The following is a 19,398-nucleotide window of genomic DNA, read 5'->3' on the forward strand; positions in this document are numbered from 1 at the left end:
ATTACCACATTTTTTCATTCAAAAGCCTGTGTAATTGACAAAGGACAACTACAACATGTTTGCTGGATTTTTGAAACATATAGTCCTTATTAGGTAAACTGCAAATTCCACTGTAATTCTTTTTATTTAAAATCATCTATATTTGAAGTTCATTTAAAAGGACTCACAAATTCGTCATTAATAAAAGGCAACTAATGAATAAATTTAAAATTTTCAGAAATGATAAAGAGAGTTACGGATGTCAAAGCCTTTTATTTTAATTTGACAATAGCGGTCGTTATAAATGTGACAACTTTAACGTAGTCACAAAATTCTAAACTTGCAACTAAGAAAACGACTAAAATTTTGTTCAGTATGAGTTCCAAACCCATGAAATTCAGCTTATTAGACTGATGCTATAACAAACTAAGTTAATCAGCCATCGAAGGCTCAGAAAAAATTTTCCAATTGAAGAATAAATATTGTTTTGTAAAAGAAAAAAAATAAACGGACAGATGGACCGACAGATGGATGGACAGATGGACAGATGGATGGATGGACAGACAGATGGACAGATGGACAGACAGACGAACAGACAGATGGACAGACAGATAGACAAACAGATAGATGGATGGACAGAGGGACAGACAGATGGACAGACTGATGGACAGACGGATGGACAGAAGGACGGACAGATGGACAGACAATGGGTAATAAAACTAAAGATTAGTTAAAAGTAGACTTGCAACAAAATTCACATTACAGTTATTTGGTATCAAAAGATTCACCATGTCTTACTCTGTTGTGTTGTAAGTGCCAAATATGTGGAAGTGTGATTACAAGCTCTTAAAAGCTCAAAAACGAAAAGCCGCCGTATATTGGAATCTCTTTATTTTGATGACATAACCACAAAATTTGGTTATCGTCTTGCCACGTATGTTCTCACGTGAATTGAAAGGCCAATACAAAGATCAATATAAAATTTATCGTAGTACTAGTTTATGACAAACATTTTGGGTTTTACCGAAGGCCCTGTATTAAATATAGATGCTCGCTACTTGACAGTTTTGTTTCGGCATTATTCAATCGTCAAGTCATAATCTGATCATGTGACCCAATACTTCGCAAATAATTTTTGCAGCCATTTTCGATTATCACAGGTGACCAACAGGCTCGTCATGATTATCAGACAATGATATGTAATCCTTCAAGCTAAAGTTAAAAATTTTAACGATTTTTTACTGTAAGTTATAAGATATCAGTGCTAAAAGTGACAGCATTACAATGACGATAAAACAGGCGCGTAAGAACAATAGACATGGTTTTATTAAATGCGTGAAATATATTTGTGAAAATATTTCAACGAATAAGGTTGCAAGAAAGTGTAAACAGAAACCATCTCGCACAACTACATCACATTTGAGCCGTTTTGGAAAGAGAATCTAAACAACGGCGGTCTCAACAATGGCTGCAATTAACTGTTTGTTTTTTAGCTTTTAAGAGCTTGTAATCACCTTTCCACATATTTCGCATCCACAACACAACAGAGTAATACATGGTGAATCTTTTGATACCAAGTAACTGTAATGTGAATTTTGTTGCAAGTCAACCTTTAAAAATAAGGATCACAAAGTACATTGTAATATTTCTTAGTACATTCCATGGTAAAATGACGAAAGTAAATTTGCATGCCAACCAATCAGTTTTTCAATTTAATGTTCTGCCATTATGACAATTCTTTATCTGAAGATCTCAACCTGTTTTGCGTAAATGGTTCATAATAATTGTGAAATGCAATAGCCGGTATAAAGACCATTTAGATTATGGTACGCGTATTTATATAGTATGAGCCTGGCCCCCTTTTACTATTTGACAACTAAGTCTGCTGAGGATAACAAAAATTTAATAGATTTCAATGTAAAAAGTTGTTATAAAAATGCCCTGAAGCATTGAAATTATTACTCAAGAAAATAATTTGATTTGCACCTGTGCCGCAGATGTCTGATTCATCGCTGCCATCAGGGCAGTCTACCTGGCCATCACACAGCCACTCATATGGCATACAGAGGTTGGAAACTGTGCAGTTAAACTCGCTGCCAGGTACACAAGTATTGCTAGGCACCTCAGGACAATCGTCTTCGTCAGAGCAGTCGTTACAGTTGCACTCGCCATTGCACTTGAGAGAGAGTCGATAGCATTCATCATTGCTCCTATGAAACATGAAGCAGATTGAATTTTCTAAACTGGTCAACACGATTACTGCTTTTTCATTGCATTTGTTCAATTACCAAGAAAATGGTACATGCATCGGTCTTTATTCTGGTCTACTGCATAACTGAGCTCATGCGTTTTATTTTTAAAAAATTCACATTCACTAAACAAAGTTGTAAATACCTTTTTCAACTGCCTATAAGAACACCAGGAATATCAAAAATGATATAACAAGGATAAACAAAACCATCTACCATAGAGTAAAGCAAGGGTAACTAAACTGCAACGGTTGAAACACGAACATCTGTCACCAGAGAACTGATTAGAAGCACTGCAAAAATGTAGTGAACAGCGATTGTCAGCTCCTAACAATCTGTACTGTCAAGAACATGTTTTAGCTTTTAGCTGGCCCAAAGAAGTCAACACTATACATTGAGTGTTAAACTATAACTGACAACAGACAGATTAAAGGATCCTTTTAAGAAAAATAATGTAAAAATAATTTGTGTTATTTATAATCTATGGAGTTTTAATAGAATAAATTTGAGCAGAGTTTTAGGTCAGCACAACTTAAGAGATACATGTAGAATAGCAGCAAGCATTAAATATAAACCGGATGCAGCCATTTTCTATATTTATTGTGTTGCCTTGCAATCATTTAGTTTTAGAATTATTATCTCTGAATTTCACTTCGAAATTTATTACTCTTGCTATCAAGGCATGCAAAAATATGTTGCAGAGATATTGTTTTTAGAAGCAGCTCATTTTTATGGTACTTCCGTCAGATCTTACTAGGTGTGCAAAAGTACACCAAGGTATATAAGATTTAAGATACAAAAGCAGGTTTGACCTAGTTATTACAGTCTACGTAAAGTGTACTGTCGCAGTTGTGTATGCAACTAAGATACGCTGTCATTGAGGATAGGTAAAGAACTGTCACTCTGGTTAAACACTGCAAGCACCACATGTAATATGTCAAAAGCATGCATTAGTAAATGAGTGAAGACACCGAGACTAGCTTTGTATTTCATCTCTTCGTAGTTTACATTACATAAAGTATTTATAGTTTGCATTACGTAAAGTATTTATAGTTTGCATTACATAAAGTATTTATAGTTTGCATTACATCAAGTGTTTATAGTTTGCATTACATAAAATATTTGTAGTTTGGATTACATAAAGTATTTATAGTTTGCAGTACAGAAAGTATCTATATTTTGCATTACATAAAGTGTTTATAGTTTGCATTATACTGTATGAAGTATTTACATTTTGCATTACATGAAGTATTTATAGTTTGTATTACATGAAGTATTTATAGTTTGCATTACATGAAGTATTTATAGTTTGTAGTACATGAAGTATTTATAGTTTGCATTACAGGAAGTATTTGTAGTTTGGATTACATAAAGTATTTATAGTTTGCAGTACATGAAGTATTTATAGTTTGCATTATATGAAGTATTTACATTTTGCATTACATGAAATATTTATAGTTTGTATTACATGAAGTATTTATAGTTTGCATTACATGAAGTATTTATAGTTTGTATTACATGAAGTATTTATAGTTTGCATTACATGAAGTATTTATAGTTTGTTTCAGATAAAGCAATTATAGTTTGCGATACATAAAGCATATACATTTATATAAAGAAATTACATAAAGCATTTATATAAAGAAATTTACATAAAGCAGCGAGTAACTTTTTTAAATTTTCATTGATGGGTAAGAGAACAAAGATGTGAATGCCAGAGAATATGGTGAGAAACAACAAAAAGGTATTGATTCACTATAGTAATATATAAATCATTATAGTCACTTTTCTCACTACAATAAAATATATATATACTAGCCCAGTCTACTAGATTTATTAGCGAGCTGTTATAGTTGCTAACATTATAGCTAGTAATATAACAGCTGTTATAGTTGGTAATCAAATAACTGATACCAGTTGGCACAGTTGTTCACCATATAGCTGACAACGGCTGGCACAGCTGTTAACCATATAGCTGACAACAGCTGGCACACCTGTTAACCATATAACTGACAACAGCTGGCACAGCTGTTAACCATATAGCTGACAACAGCTGGCACACCTGTTAACCATATAACTGACAACAGCTGGCACAGCTGTTAACCATATAGCTGACAACAGCTGGCACAGCTGTTAACCATTTAATTGATAACAGTTGACATAGTTGTTAACCATATAATTGATAACAGTTGACATAGTTGTTAACCATATAATTGATAACAGTTGACATAGTTGTTAACATAACTTTTACAATAATCATTAAATTTCAATTCTGATTTGGCACTGCCTATTTTTATGCTTTACAACTTATTCACTACTAGTAAAATACAAGTAGATGCTAGAGTCAGCAGCAAGACATACTTGCATGATACCCTGCTGCCACTGCACTGCATTTCCTTACAGGAAGCTTCATCCATGCCATCTCGACAGTCCGTGATGCCATTGCATCGATCCGAGTTATCCATGCATCGCTCATTGTCGCACTTGAACTGTGTGTCCGAGTGACATACCACTGGAGCTACAAAACAAATCAAGTTTTAATTTCATAAATATTAGGATTCTTTCTATAAATATTTAGAAAGTTTCAAAGTGCTAGCAAGCTTAATAACGCTTCTCATCACCTAATAATTTAAAAAGACAGCTTAAATTGAAAGTTTCCATGAAAAGTGTTACTCGCTAGTAAAAAATTTTAAAGAAACTTTGCTATTAACAGTTGATTAAATAAAATTATACTTTGCTAACTTATTTCAATTTTGTACAATAAATTATCAGTTTAAAAAATATAAAAAGGTTGCTGGTCGTATTTCAGCGTTAGATACAGTTAGTAAAAAATGTTTTGCATGCAATAGCACGCACTGCACTTTCATACCAGCTGCAAATAAACGAGCTGTTCTTGTTGTGGCAAAAGTCTAAGAAACCGGTTTAGTGTAGGTAACCACAAAAGCCTGTAAAATGTAGTGAAAGTTTTTTCAACAACAATGAGCTTTTTCTTTATTTTAAACCATATAATCTGAAACAAAGTTTTAACGCAAAAACTTTGAAGAATATCAATAACACTCATTTTTAGGATATTGACGTTTGAAATGGTGGTAGAACATGTAATAGGGTGCTTGTAGAGTTTTAAATGTTTCTCTCCTGTTTCATACCACTACAGAGTTGCTAGACTATATTTTCACAAACAGTTATATGTTATGCATTATTCTACTAAACAGGGTTTAGCGTATTGCTGCCATATACAACGATCAGCCTTTGGCAGCATTCTAACACTTTCATGAACAACAGATGAAAATAATCTGCCATCATAGAGAATAGCAAAATGAACCAAACTGTAATGACTGAAACACAAACACCTATTATCAGAGAACTGTTTTAGAACACCATAAAAATATATTATTTAGCCGAAATACCCTTAACAAAGTTCTTTTTAAAATTTAACTCCATTAAAATTTTAAAATTTAAAATTAAGTCTGAGAGGTTTTTCAACCTATTAAAAGAGAACTGTTTCAGTAAGGCTACAGTCATACTTAGACATACAAGTGCCCCAACATATAAACAAATCGAGAAACGAGCAAAGTTTTGAGCAGGTTTCTACCTTCAAATATGTATAAACCTGGAGATATGAGCATACAAGCCAGTTTTCTATGTGACCACTAAGTACATGTATGTCGGAGTATGCAGTTAATTATGCAAAATGCCGATTTCAAGAACAGCATAACTCAGCCTTTTTTGATGAGTTTAAAAAAGTTTTAAAAACACCAGCTAAAAATTATAGTGAAAGTGAGGCAAAAGTGCCAAGCCGGCAAAAAATAATAAACAAATTAATACGAAGAAAAATTAGAGTCATGATTAGTAAAATATTAAAACTTAACTTTAGTTTAGCTAAGTTTATGTTATGTTACGTAGCGTCACAAAAATTTTTAATGTACTGAAAGCGTTGCTGTTGAGTCCCTCTCACAGTTTTGTTAGCCACTACAGCCGTCTATAAGGTAACAACTCCATACAGTACTGTACATAGTAATGTTACATTGTATTGCAGATCATAACCACTAAATAGGTACTTGTTACTTTGTGAATTACAACAAATAAAAGAACATTTTTCATTGCAATATTTTGATTTTTATAGTATGAGAGTGGATTAATTTGTGTTTAGTAATTTTATATAGAAAATATTGGATGAAGACAAGAGAAAATTGACATGAGAGCTCAGTCCACGGAAGCATTAAGCTCGTATGTTGACGTACGACTTAAACATATTGCTAGATTCCATTTAAATTAATCAGAATGATTAAGCTAACTTTGAATAGCCTTGCTGAGCCTAATCTAAAATGAAAGCAAAAAACCAACTATTTTATTTGGTTCCATGAAAACATGAAAAGTGAATATATTTGAATTCTTAGTTTCAATCTTGATTTGTGACAAAATAACTTGTAATTACTGAAAATTGATCTGAACTTCCACTTGTATAGTCATATATTTATATACGTATATAAATATATATACATGTATGAGTATATATGTATACATATATATACATATAAATATATATATATATAAATATACGTATGTATATATAGCAATATCAATTTAAAGTTGATCTCAAAGCCGAAGTAGTATTCAAGCTGTATGGCGCCTATTCTTTACCTGCTAGATACGGTTTGTACAATATTTTAAGGCTATATTTGATCAGTAATCTTTAGTATACTTTTGAAAGATAAATTCGAATAAGGGCTATTATAGATCAGTAGGTATTAGAGTAAGTAAACCATAAACTGTATACTGTAAAACAGTGTCCTATGCCAGAGGCAGCTGGAGAAAAAGAAACTTACGACAAGCCTCTGCGGTTTCATCAGAACCATCTCCGCAATCGTTGACAGTGTCACACACTTTCTTTTGAGCAATGCAATTTCCATTAGAGCACTCAAATTGAAAGGCAGAACATCCTAAATCTGTAAAGAAGCAGCATTTTCATATATCTCAATATTGATTTGACTACTTGAAACGTAGAGAAGGTTGTCAGTTGACATACTTTGGCAATCCTGTTCATCCGATCCATCTCTGCAGTCTTCCTCTCCACTGCAGCGGTAATCCATGGATACGCACTGGCCAGACGTGCAGTTGAACTCATCCGAAAAACATGATCGAGGAGCCTGGCAATCCTGCTCATCAGCCCCATCAGTGCAATCCTTGAAAGTGTCACAAACCCAATGGGCCGACAGACAGGGCCCTGTAAAAGTAGTATATTCATACAAAATTGGTCTACAGGGAAAGACAGTTTTATTTTAATTTTCTGCGAAGTTAAAAACTGATACTCGATGTATGATTATGACTTTTCTACAGCCAAATTATTTTGCTATAGCAAGCTTACCGGGCAGGTTTTGTATAGGACACTCATAGCCTAGACACCTGCTAGGAATCGATGTGTCATTCTTGACGCACTGAGTGACAGTCTGAAGAGAGTAGCCTTTGGGACAGGCACATCGGCGAACCAGCAAGGAGCTGTCTAAATCCCATCCAGAGAAACAATAGTGAGAGCAATCATTGAGGCGTGTACATGGATGCCAACCTGCAAAAATATAGCCTTAGCTCATCAAAACATCAATCAAAAATATGAGGGTCAGACGGCAATAAAAAACTTTGCAGCACTTGAATCAAACAATTAACAAAATATTTGTTCAGACTAATGTTCATATGGACTTGAAGAAATGCTGCAAAAAATATTGCATAAGGAGTTGTATGCTTTGTATTTTAATGCAGTATAGTGTGAATAAGAAGCGAGTCCTTAACTTCATTTTTAACAAGCAGTCCTCTGCAGTAGTTGATGATATACGCTTGACCCAATTACTGAACTGTTGCTGAAGAAAGCAATATTTGAGCAAGAATATGCCTGTCACTTCGGTTTGAATAGATGCTGAAGGCTCAAGCAAAGCTACATCCTTTGACATGGTCTTTTCTGACACACAATGGCTAGTGAGTGGCATATTTACATAAATTTTTATCACTTTAATGACAGTTATTTCATTTTAGACAGAATTGTTTTCCAAATTACATGTATATCATACCAAAAATCATAACAACCCTGACAACTACTCAATCAAATCAAATAAATGGCATAATAAGAGAAAAGATTAAAATATAAATTAAAATATATGCCAAATTATAGAGCCGCGTAGCACTCGATTTTAATAGCAATAGCCGATGTGAATATGAGCAAGAGACAGCCAGCTTCGTGGCTATGTGCATGATTTTGGGCAACTCTGAGCACATCTATTTTTTATGAGCGCTTTAACCCCGACAAAGTTTTGTCGATTTTAATCTTGAAACATCTTAGCATTCAGATCACCTCAAACATTAAAAACAATCGCAAATGATAGAATAATACCCATACTTTCTGATGTATTCAATAAAAATTTTGCATTAGTACATCTTAGGTACATTAGAACATTAGGTAGTGATACTATTTTCCAAATAACTGTTAGAGGTTGTAATATGAAATTTGTACTCATCACATCAGTTGAATTGAGCTGAAAACCTCTAATTGTCACATGAAAATTGAAGACAGAAAGCGTGAAAGATCTCAAAACCTTTAACTGATATAAAACACACATTTAGAGTAATAAGATGTAAATACTTGTAAAGACCTATCCTATCCATGATTATGTTACCAACGTGGTAAAGTCAGCGCTGTGGCAGCACATCGCGTTAACTAACCTTCACTCGAGTTATCTTGGTCACTCCTGTCAAATATTTTAAGGGAGTCGCCCATCCTTTGGTCCAAGTCTTGTAATACTAGCTTGACAGAGTATATGCTCGCCCTCAGGTCCAAGGTCACTTGCTTAATGTCCTGAGCATTGCTGATATACAAGTCACCTAAAAATCATATGGCCGGGCATAGACCTATTAACTATACTTAATAGGTCTATGTATAGTTACGTATAGTTAATAGGTTATACGTATAGTTAGTAGTTAACTATACGTATAGTTAATAGGTCTATGTGGCCCAGTCCGTAGACACCACACGGCCATGAATTGTGTATAACAGAAATAATAGCAGTCTGGTAACCTTTTCTCGAGGATAGTTTAAAGAATGAAGCAATGCCAAAGCAGTTGACAAGGTGATGTGTGACAAAACGCGACTCTATTAATGTAACATAATCTTTGTGATGGAGAGAATCTTATTGACCATTTCTTTACAGCACGCATAGAGGTGTTTTAATAACAATTGTGGCATTAAGAATATTGTTGGCTTCTCTACTCTGCATGTTTAACAGACACCATTTAGCTGCTGGGTAGATGAAGAAATCATTATTTTGTGACAAAAACTGTGTTAAATTATATTGTTTTGTATTGTATTAAATTATGTGGTATTATATTATGCTATATCAAACTGTACCATATTTTACAATTTTATTGTATTATCTTATATTATACCATATTATATTCTAAGCGTAAAAAAGGCACCATTGCTAGAAAAAATGGCAGTTTTTAATTAACTAAAGAATTGTTTAAGTTTCAAATGATCACTAAAAATATTAGTTTGATCATTTCGTAGATCACTTGCTAATATTTTATATTTATTTTTGACTTTTAAACAACGGTTTAAAAATATCGTGACAGCACACCTACCAGCCAACCAACAATACCATTACAACACATCAACCAGCTAATGAACCATATCAACTAGCCAACCAACAATATTGTAACAATATGCCAACCAGCAATACCGTGACAGCACATCAATCAGCCAATCAAAACTACCAAGACAATTCGCCAATCAGCCAACCAACAATACCCTTACAGCACACCAACCAGCACACCAACAAGAGATACTTTTATAAAACTGCAGTTGAGATGTCATTGTATTGCCATTCAACTGATGGCTTGAGGAGTTTACTTCTGACACCCGCTATGGACTTCATATCCGTTTGTGCATACTGAGCATTATTTGAAAATCATTTGATAATTAAACTGTGAAAAAATACATAAATATGAAAGGTCTACAAGCAAGCATAGTGCAGCCTGTTGCACCACCTGCAGCGCTACACAATGGGGTAGAGCATTACCTGTTCTCACATGCACGGCGACAGCATGGAAAGCCTTCTCAACTTCTATAGTCTTGCACTCGTCACCATCCAGGCTGCAGTTAAGTACGAAAGCTCGGTTTGCGTCAGCGACAAACACACGACTTCTCTGCGTGTCAACAGCAATTCCTGTATTAAAAATTCTTCAGTCTCTAACAAGCTTGAATCTTAATATAGTCATAAAACAAAACTAGTGTCATGAAATTAATTTAGTCTTGCTCTGTTTTTTACTTAAACAAAAAAGTGCCGAAAAGCATAAACTACAATAAAAGCGTGTATATCTATTCATTCTACAAACAAACCAATAACTTTCTAAACTGAGCACAAATATGTACAAATGTATTCACACTTGGAGATATATATGATATTACTCTTAAATTCTAATATAGCCATGGAACAAAACTAATTTCATGAAAATAATTTAGTTTAGCTCTGAGAAGCTTTGTCTGAAGCCACGCAGAGAGCGTTAGGAAAAGAGATTGCATCCCACAGGAATCGTGCATTAATATTTGGATTCGCACCGCTTGCTGCAGCGCGGAATAATTGTGTACACACTTATTACACATGACAATCTTTCATGGTGCGTAGGACTACCTGGGTACTAGTGCACTTAACAGAAGCACAGAAGCAGGTGAAATTTAAACAAGCTCTGTCTAAAGATCTAACCTATACAAGAGCCAATATATGAATCCTGTGATATGGTTGGTGTGATGTTAGAGACTCACCTCTGGGGCTGTACAGGTATTCAGTTGTAAGAATAGTATTCACGTCTGATCCATCGCAGTTACTCCTCTGAACACTGATCTTTTTCTGAGCGGAGGTTTTAACAAACGCGTCACCAGTGGTCCAGAACAGCTGACTGCAAGCATATGATAAGACTAGTAGCTAAATGCCTACGTTGCACAGATATTAAGAAACGGCCTATAAACAGAAACAGGTAATGTAGTTGCCTACCACTTGCCATTAGCCTGGCACATTGCCAATGACTAATTGCACATTGCCACTCACTAATAAGAGTCATGGAAGCAAGCTTTAGTGACCTTGTTAATACAGAGTGCTATGCATATTTTAATCAAAATAGCGACTCTTCGCCAAATGAATTCATTGCGTATCGTGTAGCTTAATTGGTTAGGTTATTGCCTAGTGAATGGGAGGTTCCGTGATCAAACCTAGCACCGAGTAAATCTTTATTTCCTAGATTTTAATAGCTATAGCTGGACAAACTGAACGACAGATTTTGAGATTTGTGTGTGGTGAATTTCTGGGTGTGCTGTAATCACTTAGATCTCTTTGGTGGGCGCTGGCCAGCTTTTTATCCAGCTGGGCTCTAGAGAAAAAATCGGCTGGCCGACAACTCGAGCCAGCCTGACTTAGAAGCCAACAACAGCGGGGCAGGCAGAAGAAGCTAGCTAAAAGAGGAAGGACCAGCCACCACTCACTGATCTGCAGAGGCAATCCCCTTTAGTAAAAAAGGGCATGGTGGAGTCTCACACATCCCACATTGGCAAGCGTGCTAGGGCAGAACTGCTTTGGTGTAATACACTTTCTGTTGTAACTCTTTATTCTTATTGCCTATATACACTTTCATTCTCAACTCGAAGTGGCTGGCTCTATCAAGCGTGAAGCAGTGAACAAGATTGTAGTGGACCCTCTACACCCCACAGCTTTAAAGAAATCGTAAAATATTTTGCTAAAAATGGTAAATAATGGGTGCAATGGCCAGGTCATAGCGTACTTGTTTGCAGTAGGTATGATATATACCTCTCGATATAGCCACACAACAATTTTGCTTGAGACCTTGGTGAATTGTGAATGCTCCAGGCTACAATAGCTGATACCTTGCTGTATAACAAACGTGTATAGTAAATTCTAAAATGGTTTTAACAGATTTATCCTTAGCTATCAGCTAATTATAATATAAGGGTAATTACCCAATCGATCATATGATGGTGAAAGTGGTAAATAGGAGATAACTCCAAGTTTGAGAATGCGCTAAAGGCTAATTGATAGCTTATAGCTTACCCTTACTCAGCAATGGATAATTCATTATGTATATCTCAAAAGCGTACATGCACAGCAATACAAAGGCAGTTGTATTTTAAAGTGAAAGGGTTATGACATAATTTGCAACCGTCCAATGACAAAGTGGTAGTTGCTGCAAGACATAAATTGACCTAAGTCTTCCCTAGATGACTTTATGAAACACAATAGCGGCTATGCTAGTGTGTAAAGTGTTTGCAGTTGCCATTTTTAATCTCTGAATCTGTTAGTGTGATTATGGCAGTCAGGAGATTCGATTTTGTAGGTGTTTAACTTATAGAAACAGCTTTTTGTTCAAAATTGCTTTCTATTGAACATTAGCAAGTCAATCATGATGAAATCATTACCAAATTTATAAAGCTGGTATGTTGTTGCTCACCAGTGTCCAGCCATAGTCTCAGTTAGTGCAAAATTTTTATCTTGTTTCTTCTAGTATACTTTTGATTTTCCAATTCAAGAGATTAACATTTATGTCAAAACAGAAAATTAATTCATAGACTTTGCTGTAAGAATTCTACCTTACCCTCTGTAAGGATGAACAGCAACAGATGTAATATAAGGAGCCTGGGCTATGGTAAGAACTACATGTTTTCCTTGTTCATCAGCTTTTGTATCGATGGCGTAAATTAGCTGGTACTCTACGTCTGCTGCATAGAGCCATCCAGTGAGAAAGTCGAAGGCGAGCGACTCTACTTGGCCGTATAAAGTAGCCATGTCAGTTGTCTCGCCTGCAAGAAAAAACATAAGGGGTAAGAGATACAATGCTGCACATTTCCAATCATTTGCAAAAATTCAATACTTGTAATTTACTTTGGAGACAATGTTTATAATTGAATTAACTTATGGAAAGTATGAACATGACAAAAAATTCTATTACAAGTGGAAACAGTAGTTTTTGAAAACTTTAAATGGTATGAGCAACATCTAGCTTGGCTTGAAACAAAATTTTTTTATCAAAATATTTATATTAGCTAATTTAACATTTTTTAGCTTAACACCAAAAAATATTTTTTCAACTCACATAAAAAACAGCTACAGTAAGTCAACAGTGCTACAGAAGCAAGTAAGTCAAATACTATGTAAAATTTACTCAGTAGCTTATCCATCAAAAAATCTGAAGTTATTTTGTCAAAGTGATCAGCAAAAAGCTATGAGCTGTGGCTACCTCATGATATCTTGTCAGCAATAATTTTCTGATCAACCTATATTGTACCTTATTGTCATCGCTATAGCTGTCCTCAGATATATAATCCTGTATATATAATAGCTATTTGCTCAGCTATACTCTGTAGCTATGAAATGGAAACTATTGTTATGGACTCATTCGCTTCCTTCTAGTTGACAAGCAGACATTAAAGAGGAACTTGCACAAAATTGTAGGAGATTTTATCTGAAAGTATGAGTAATTTTCTACTTTTAGTGATTGCTTTTAATGTTTGAGGTGATCTGACTGCCAGGATATTTTACGATTAAGCCAACAAAACTTGATCACGGTTAAAACGCTCAGAAGAAAAATACATGCTTAAATGACATCACTAATTGCTATTGTTGCTATTGTTAATATTGACTATTGCGTTCAAGTCGCAGCGTTACGCACCTCTATTATATGTTTATTAAAAATGTCTCTGAAAATGTCTATTAGACTTTTTAAATAGATGATGATGAAGAATATAGTCAAAGCACTGAAACAAAGTGATTACAAAACCCTGTGAAATATCAATTAGTACAACAAGAACAATAAGATTATAAACTGGTAAATCTTTAAGTAGCTGTAAACTGAGAGAATGAAGGTCAAGGCTACTGTACCAGGTTACACTGTGTACATTCATTGAGGATGAACGCAATGCCAGGTGGTTAACCTCTACCAAACCCAACTCTTCCAAAGGCTTAGTGTCATGTTGCTTGGACTATGACTATAGGTCAGCACAACTAAATGCTAAACACCAATTTATTTCCTAGAATGCTGTAGTCTGCAATAAAAACTACAGTAAAATACTTGCTTATTTTTAGTTATATACATGAAATAAACAAATAGGATTATATGAGGTGTGATCATATTCATACAGATTGTTATCTTCAGTCATTAAGAAAATAAAATTTAGCTTATATAATCATGTGAAAACATAATTTTACAGCTATTTGGTCTACACAATTGAAAGCAGAACAAAATAAAGATTAATTTGATATATATTTTTATAGTTATTGATTGAATTCACAGCGCGTAACAGTGTTGTAAAAAAGAATTTTAGTTTTCTAATAAAGGGTCCAGTTTATTTTGCACACCACTCTACTTTCTACCAGTAAAATTGAGTTTGGCTGACCCACTATGTTCTAGACCAGTGCCTTGAGTGGTTGATCAAACCATTTGTGCACCAAGGGCTAGTTCAGGCTATATGGCCATATGTCAACATTGTCTTCTTGGCAATCATGTATCGACTACGTGCAGCGTAAACCAAAGGCATCGCAAAGGCAAAGCAGATACAACGGAAAAGATTGAAGCTGTCAAACTTTCCCGATAGCTCGTTGCGGATCCACGACAACCTGTACCATGTGCACCACATCGGTGATGGTGATTGGCTGTTGCGGATTGCTCGATAGATAGTTCATTACATGATAGTTACTGTGAGACTAGAATTTCATCCTTTCCCCCACCACAACAAGAACACTATGCCACGGACTACTCGCTGGTGCAAACATGGATGGGTTTGTGCGAGTTTTGCTATAACAGTCGATCACCGAAGTATTGAGAGATTAACACTGACATATGGCGATATGGTTTTGAACCAGCCTTGGCGAGGTTCTAGGTAGCCAAACTTACACATTCAGTGTCATTTGGGTAAAACACTTATAGAGTCATTTCACAGTCTCGAGTACTGTGGGCATTATAAGCAGGTAAGTGCTGGGAAGTTTTGCGTGTCTTATGAATTGAAGACCATCTTCTATATACAGAGACTTTATCCAGATGTCTACTAATCTTACCACTGGATAAATTTCTCATCCTCACAGTTCCTTGAATGCTGTCGCTAAAGTATATTACTCCCCTGAGTGTGTCTGCCTCTACACAAGAGACATCCAGAAAATCTTTGTTATAGATGACTTGGATGGCCTCGTTATTATCAGCTGGTACTGAATCCAAAGTTCTTCCATGAACCTGAAAAAATGTCATCATAGGCTGCAGTGAAGAACGAAATATGATAAGCTGTGAATGTCTAACAGGTTTTGAGATTTGCCACAAGAGCTGTTATAGCCTGGTTCCTATATACGCAGGTAACAGCATCGCATGGCTATCAGCGGTGAAGTGTGCACCTGTGCACCGAGTACAGCTGGTAGTTGCCGGCGGTCAACCCAAGAGTTCAACGCTGTTCAACTTTTGTAAGGACCCACAGGCTGAACCTCCCCAAAATGCACGGTACAGGTGAAGGTCAGCACATTTGAAACAGTTTGGCTAGCGACCATGTTTATGCGATCAACAGTGATGCAGCTTTATGTGAACGTAGCCGCCGAGCCTAGCGCTACAAGTGTTTTGCTGCGCAAGATTACCGCTGGGGTCTCGCATTCGATATGGGAACCGGGGTTATAGCAGCATATAGATGCTGGAGCTACTGATGTTTATTCAGCCCAAACATATAATTTTGTTATTTTCATTATCAATGTATATTCAGACTTCTTTAAAGACACAAACATGTAGTACCAACAATAAATACTTTTAAATTACTAGCAAATATCACTAGCAAAAGGCTACTAGTGAACTAAATCAGCAATGCTATCAGCAGTGTTATTTGAAAATATTACCTTTTCCTTTCATCTAATTGTCAGAAAACACTGAGTTTTTAAGCAGGTGTAATGGAAACTGTTTGTTCTCTTTACTATTTCACAAGAATAAATACACTGAGCTGCAATATAAATACATGTACATATATATTTCACAACTATATATGGGTACATGTGAACAACATGCAGAGAGACTCCGCTATTTCTGTCTTCCTATTATTTTCTTCTCTCTGTATATGCGTGCGTTATCGTTTGGCTCGGCTCATTATCATATCAGTACGTCGGCTTTTTGTTTGCTTCATTCGGCTTTTTGTTGGCTTGACTCGGTAGGCCGAGTCCCCTTGCCTGTGACCGAGTCTCCTGCTGTGCCGACACTCGACCCAGTCGTGAGGCCAGTGGCTGAGTCGGCTAGTCTCGGCACTCTGCCACCACACATGAAGGATCATTAAGAAGTTAGCTTGCAATTTTACCTGCTGCTGCGTATATGCTTTCATTGCAAAGCTGAACACCTTTTGTATATGTTAAAGATGGGCTAGCGAAAATTTTAAGTAGATTTTATTAGAAAGTATCGCTATTTTTTATCATTTTAATTGTCTTTGATGTTTAAGGTGAGTGTTTCAAGATTAAATTCGACAAAGCTTGATCGCAGTTAAAATACTCCGATCAAGCAAAAGTGCTATTATGACCTCTATAACTGCAAAGAGACTGACAGAATACAAGCGCATTACAATGCAACTCGAACACAATAATTGATGTCAACTATAGCAACAAAGGCAACTAGTGACGCCATTTTAGCACGTCTTTTTTTCTGAGTGTTTTAATCGTAATCAAGTTTTGTCAATTATAATCTTGAAACATCCTTGCACTCAGATCACCTCAAACATTAAAAGCAATCACAAATAGTAGAAAATTACTCATACTTTCTGATAAAATCTCCTACAATTTTGTGCAAGTTCCTCTTTAATGTCTGCTTGTCGATTACAAGGAAGCAAATGAGCCCATAAAAATAGTTTCAATTTCATAGCTACAGAGTTTAGCTGAGCAAATAGGTATTATATATACAGCATTATATATCTGAGGTCAGCTATAGCAATAACAATAGGGTGCAAAATATAGGTTGATCATCAGATTGTATAAGCCTGTATTGTTATGATAGAAATAATCACGAGGAGAAAAGATCAAAGTTTTCAGACATAAGACAACATCATAGTGCTAATGGAGTCAGTCGCAACAGCTACTGTGTCAGAGAACTATTAAGAACGAGTTTTAACTGGTTATCAGTAGTAATGCCGATGTGGTGGTTATATTAGGCCTGTAAAGTTTGCATAGCACTTGTATCATGTCAATCATAAACTGTGTTTCTATGCTTTGAATGGGTTCGGAGTTGCTTCCAATTCAAACCATAGAATTGGTAAAACCTTAATGTATTGGATGCCAATTCATTGTCATAAATTTGTGCAAAGATATTTGCTGTTTGAGTAACTATACATCATGGAAATGCTCACTGCAGATAGATCCGAATCAATAATACTCGGCTAAGCTCTCCCCATTGAAGGTAAAAAAAGTTCAACACACAACCATAAGGGTCTCTGCTACGAAAATGTTCTACTGCTACTCACTAACGTTTCTGTTTGATTTTTCCTTTTACATTAACATTTACAAGCCAAGGATGGGTTGCTCGTAAGAGGATGATGAACTACTTTTTAGTGCAAATAGTTGATTTAAATTGAATTAAAAAGTGACTGTGACTCAAAAGTCAGCCTGCTTTAACAAGATTTGTTTTGAGGGAAGCATTACCAATTTTTGAAAAAAGTCTATAGTAGAACCCCAGATCACTGAAACAGTATGGCGCAAATATGGCAGCAGCAGGCGACTCTCAAGCCATTTGAAGCATAGAAACGCAGTGGTATGTAAACCTATTCTGTGTGTTTGGAAATGTTCTCTCACCGAGTCTGTGTCGAGATACAGCAACAGTTGAGTGGGGGAGCCAACGACCTTAACACACTTGCTGTTGTTCTTCACATCCTTCAAGTAACCATCTTCGCACAGACATTCATAGGTGAGTGCCAGTGGGTCAGGCCTCAGCACACATAAGTGCTCACAGCTAGCTTCCTTACAAGGGTTAGAAACTGCAAATATTAATGCAGATTTGCATAGAATGAGTGGAATATGCTGTAGATCAGCATAGAATGAGTATAATATGCAGCAGATTAGAAAAGAATGAGTAGAATACATTTCAAAGTTTTACTACATAGATAGTCAGGAAGTTAATGATAATGTAAACTACTGGGCCAACAGTTCATGGTGAGTATGTAACTGTTTTGAAATAACAAAATGGTTGCATACCATACATTCACTTCCTAAACACTCAGATGTTAGGAAATGTGTAAAAGTTTACAAGCCAAATCAAATATTGGATGCAATAACAAAATAATAAAAACTAATAAATAACAAAAAAGCTGCAACAAGTATAAAAAGTAAACAAACCATTAACAATTACTAGCCATAAATTTTGTTGGAACATAATTTGGTAAAACAGTCTTAACACACTAGTATAACATAGCCTTAACACACTAGTATAACATTTTTAACACACTAGTATAACACAGTCTTAGGGCTGTGTTATACTAACTAGTGTGTTAAGAATGTGTTATACTAGTGTGTTAAGGCTATGTTGTACTAGTGTGTTAAGAATGTTTTATTCTAATGTGTTAAGGTTGTGTTATTCTAGTGTTTTAACACATTAGAATAACACTGTCTTAGTTTGCAAACAAACACTTACTTGTAGTAGTCTGTTTAGCCAATGATGCGTAGTCAATTTGATAAACAGTTTTCAGGGAGTTACTAGGTTGCTGTGTGAGTTGGAGTGTGTTACGAGGGTCAAGGACATCTAACGTGAATACACCGAGTTTTGTCTTATCCGTAATGTAGAGCATGTGGCCGTTAATGGTCAGGTCATACGGGTGGGGGATAGTTTGGCCACCATTCAACAGAATTTTCCTGCAGTTCACAAGCCACAATATCAACTACTAGCTTGCTAGTCTCTGTAATTCGTAGCAGTATATCACTGTACTAACACATTGTATCTACTATGTTAGTATGGTCCCATTACTTAATACCGCTAGCTAGTTTTTGGTACTAAATGACAGCCTGCATCTACATATAAAATTTAATATTCAAAAGTTAATTCAAGTTGGAAATGTACACTGTGTAAACCACAGCAATATGTGCAGAAATAACACATAAAATATCAGCTAATGTTTACAGCATATTATATAGCT

General features: G+C 35.5%; 1 protein-coding gene across 1 annotated transcript in view; it reads right to left on the reverse strand.

Moving 5' to 3' along the window:
* Positions 1-18: 18 nt before the first annotated feature.
* The window catches only part of LOC137407195 (low-density lipoprotein receptor-related protein 2-like), a 36,006-nt gene continuing 16,626 nt past the window's right edge, over positions 19-19,398 (reverse strand). Inside the window, exons 11-24 of the mRNA XM_068093798.1 lie at positions 18,900-19,117; positions 18,065-18,246; positions 16,441-16,539; positions 15,326-15,497; positions 12,870-13,074; positions 11,032-11,165; positions 10,289-10,435; positions 8,937-9,095; positions 7,594-7,791; positions 7,255-7,452; positions 7,055-7,174; positions 4,590-4,746; positions 1,966-2,189; positions 19-26 (exon numbers count right to left, since the gene is read on the reverse strand). Coding sequence (XP_067949899.1) covers positions 19-26; positions 1,966-2,189; positions 4,590-4,746; positions 7,055-7,174; positions 7,255-7,452; positions 7,594-7,791; positions 8,937-9,095; positions 10,289-10,435; positions 11,032-11,165; positions 12,870-13,074; positions 15,326-15,497; positions 16,441-16,539; positions 18,065-18,246; positions 18,900-19,117 — 2,221 coding nt within the window. The remainder of the gene's footprint in view (positions 27-1,965; positions 2,190-4,589; positions 4,747-7,054; positions 7,175-7,254; positions 7,453-7,593; positions 7,792-8,936; positions 9,096-10,288; positions 10,436-11,031; positions 11,166-12,869; positions 13,075-15,325; positions 15,498-16,440; positions 16,540-18,064; positions 18,247-18,899; positions 19,118-19,398) is intronic.

The sequence above is a fragment of the Watersipora subatra genome, chromosome 10 (assembly GCF_963576615.1).
Source record: "Watersipora subatra chromosome 10, tzWatSuba1.1, whole genome shotgun sequence".
Taxonomy (NCBI): Eukaryota; Metazoa; Bryozoa; class Gymnolaemata; order Cheilostomatida; family Watersiporidae; genus Watersipora; species Watersipora subatra.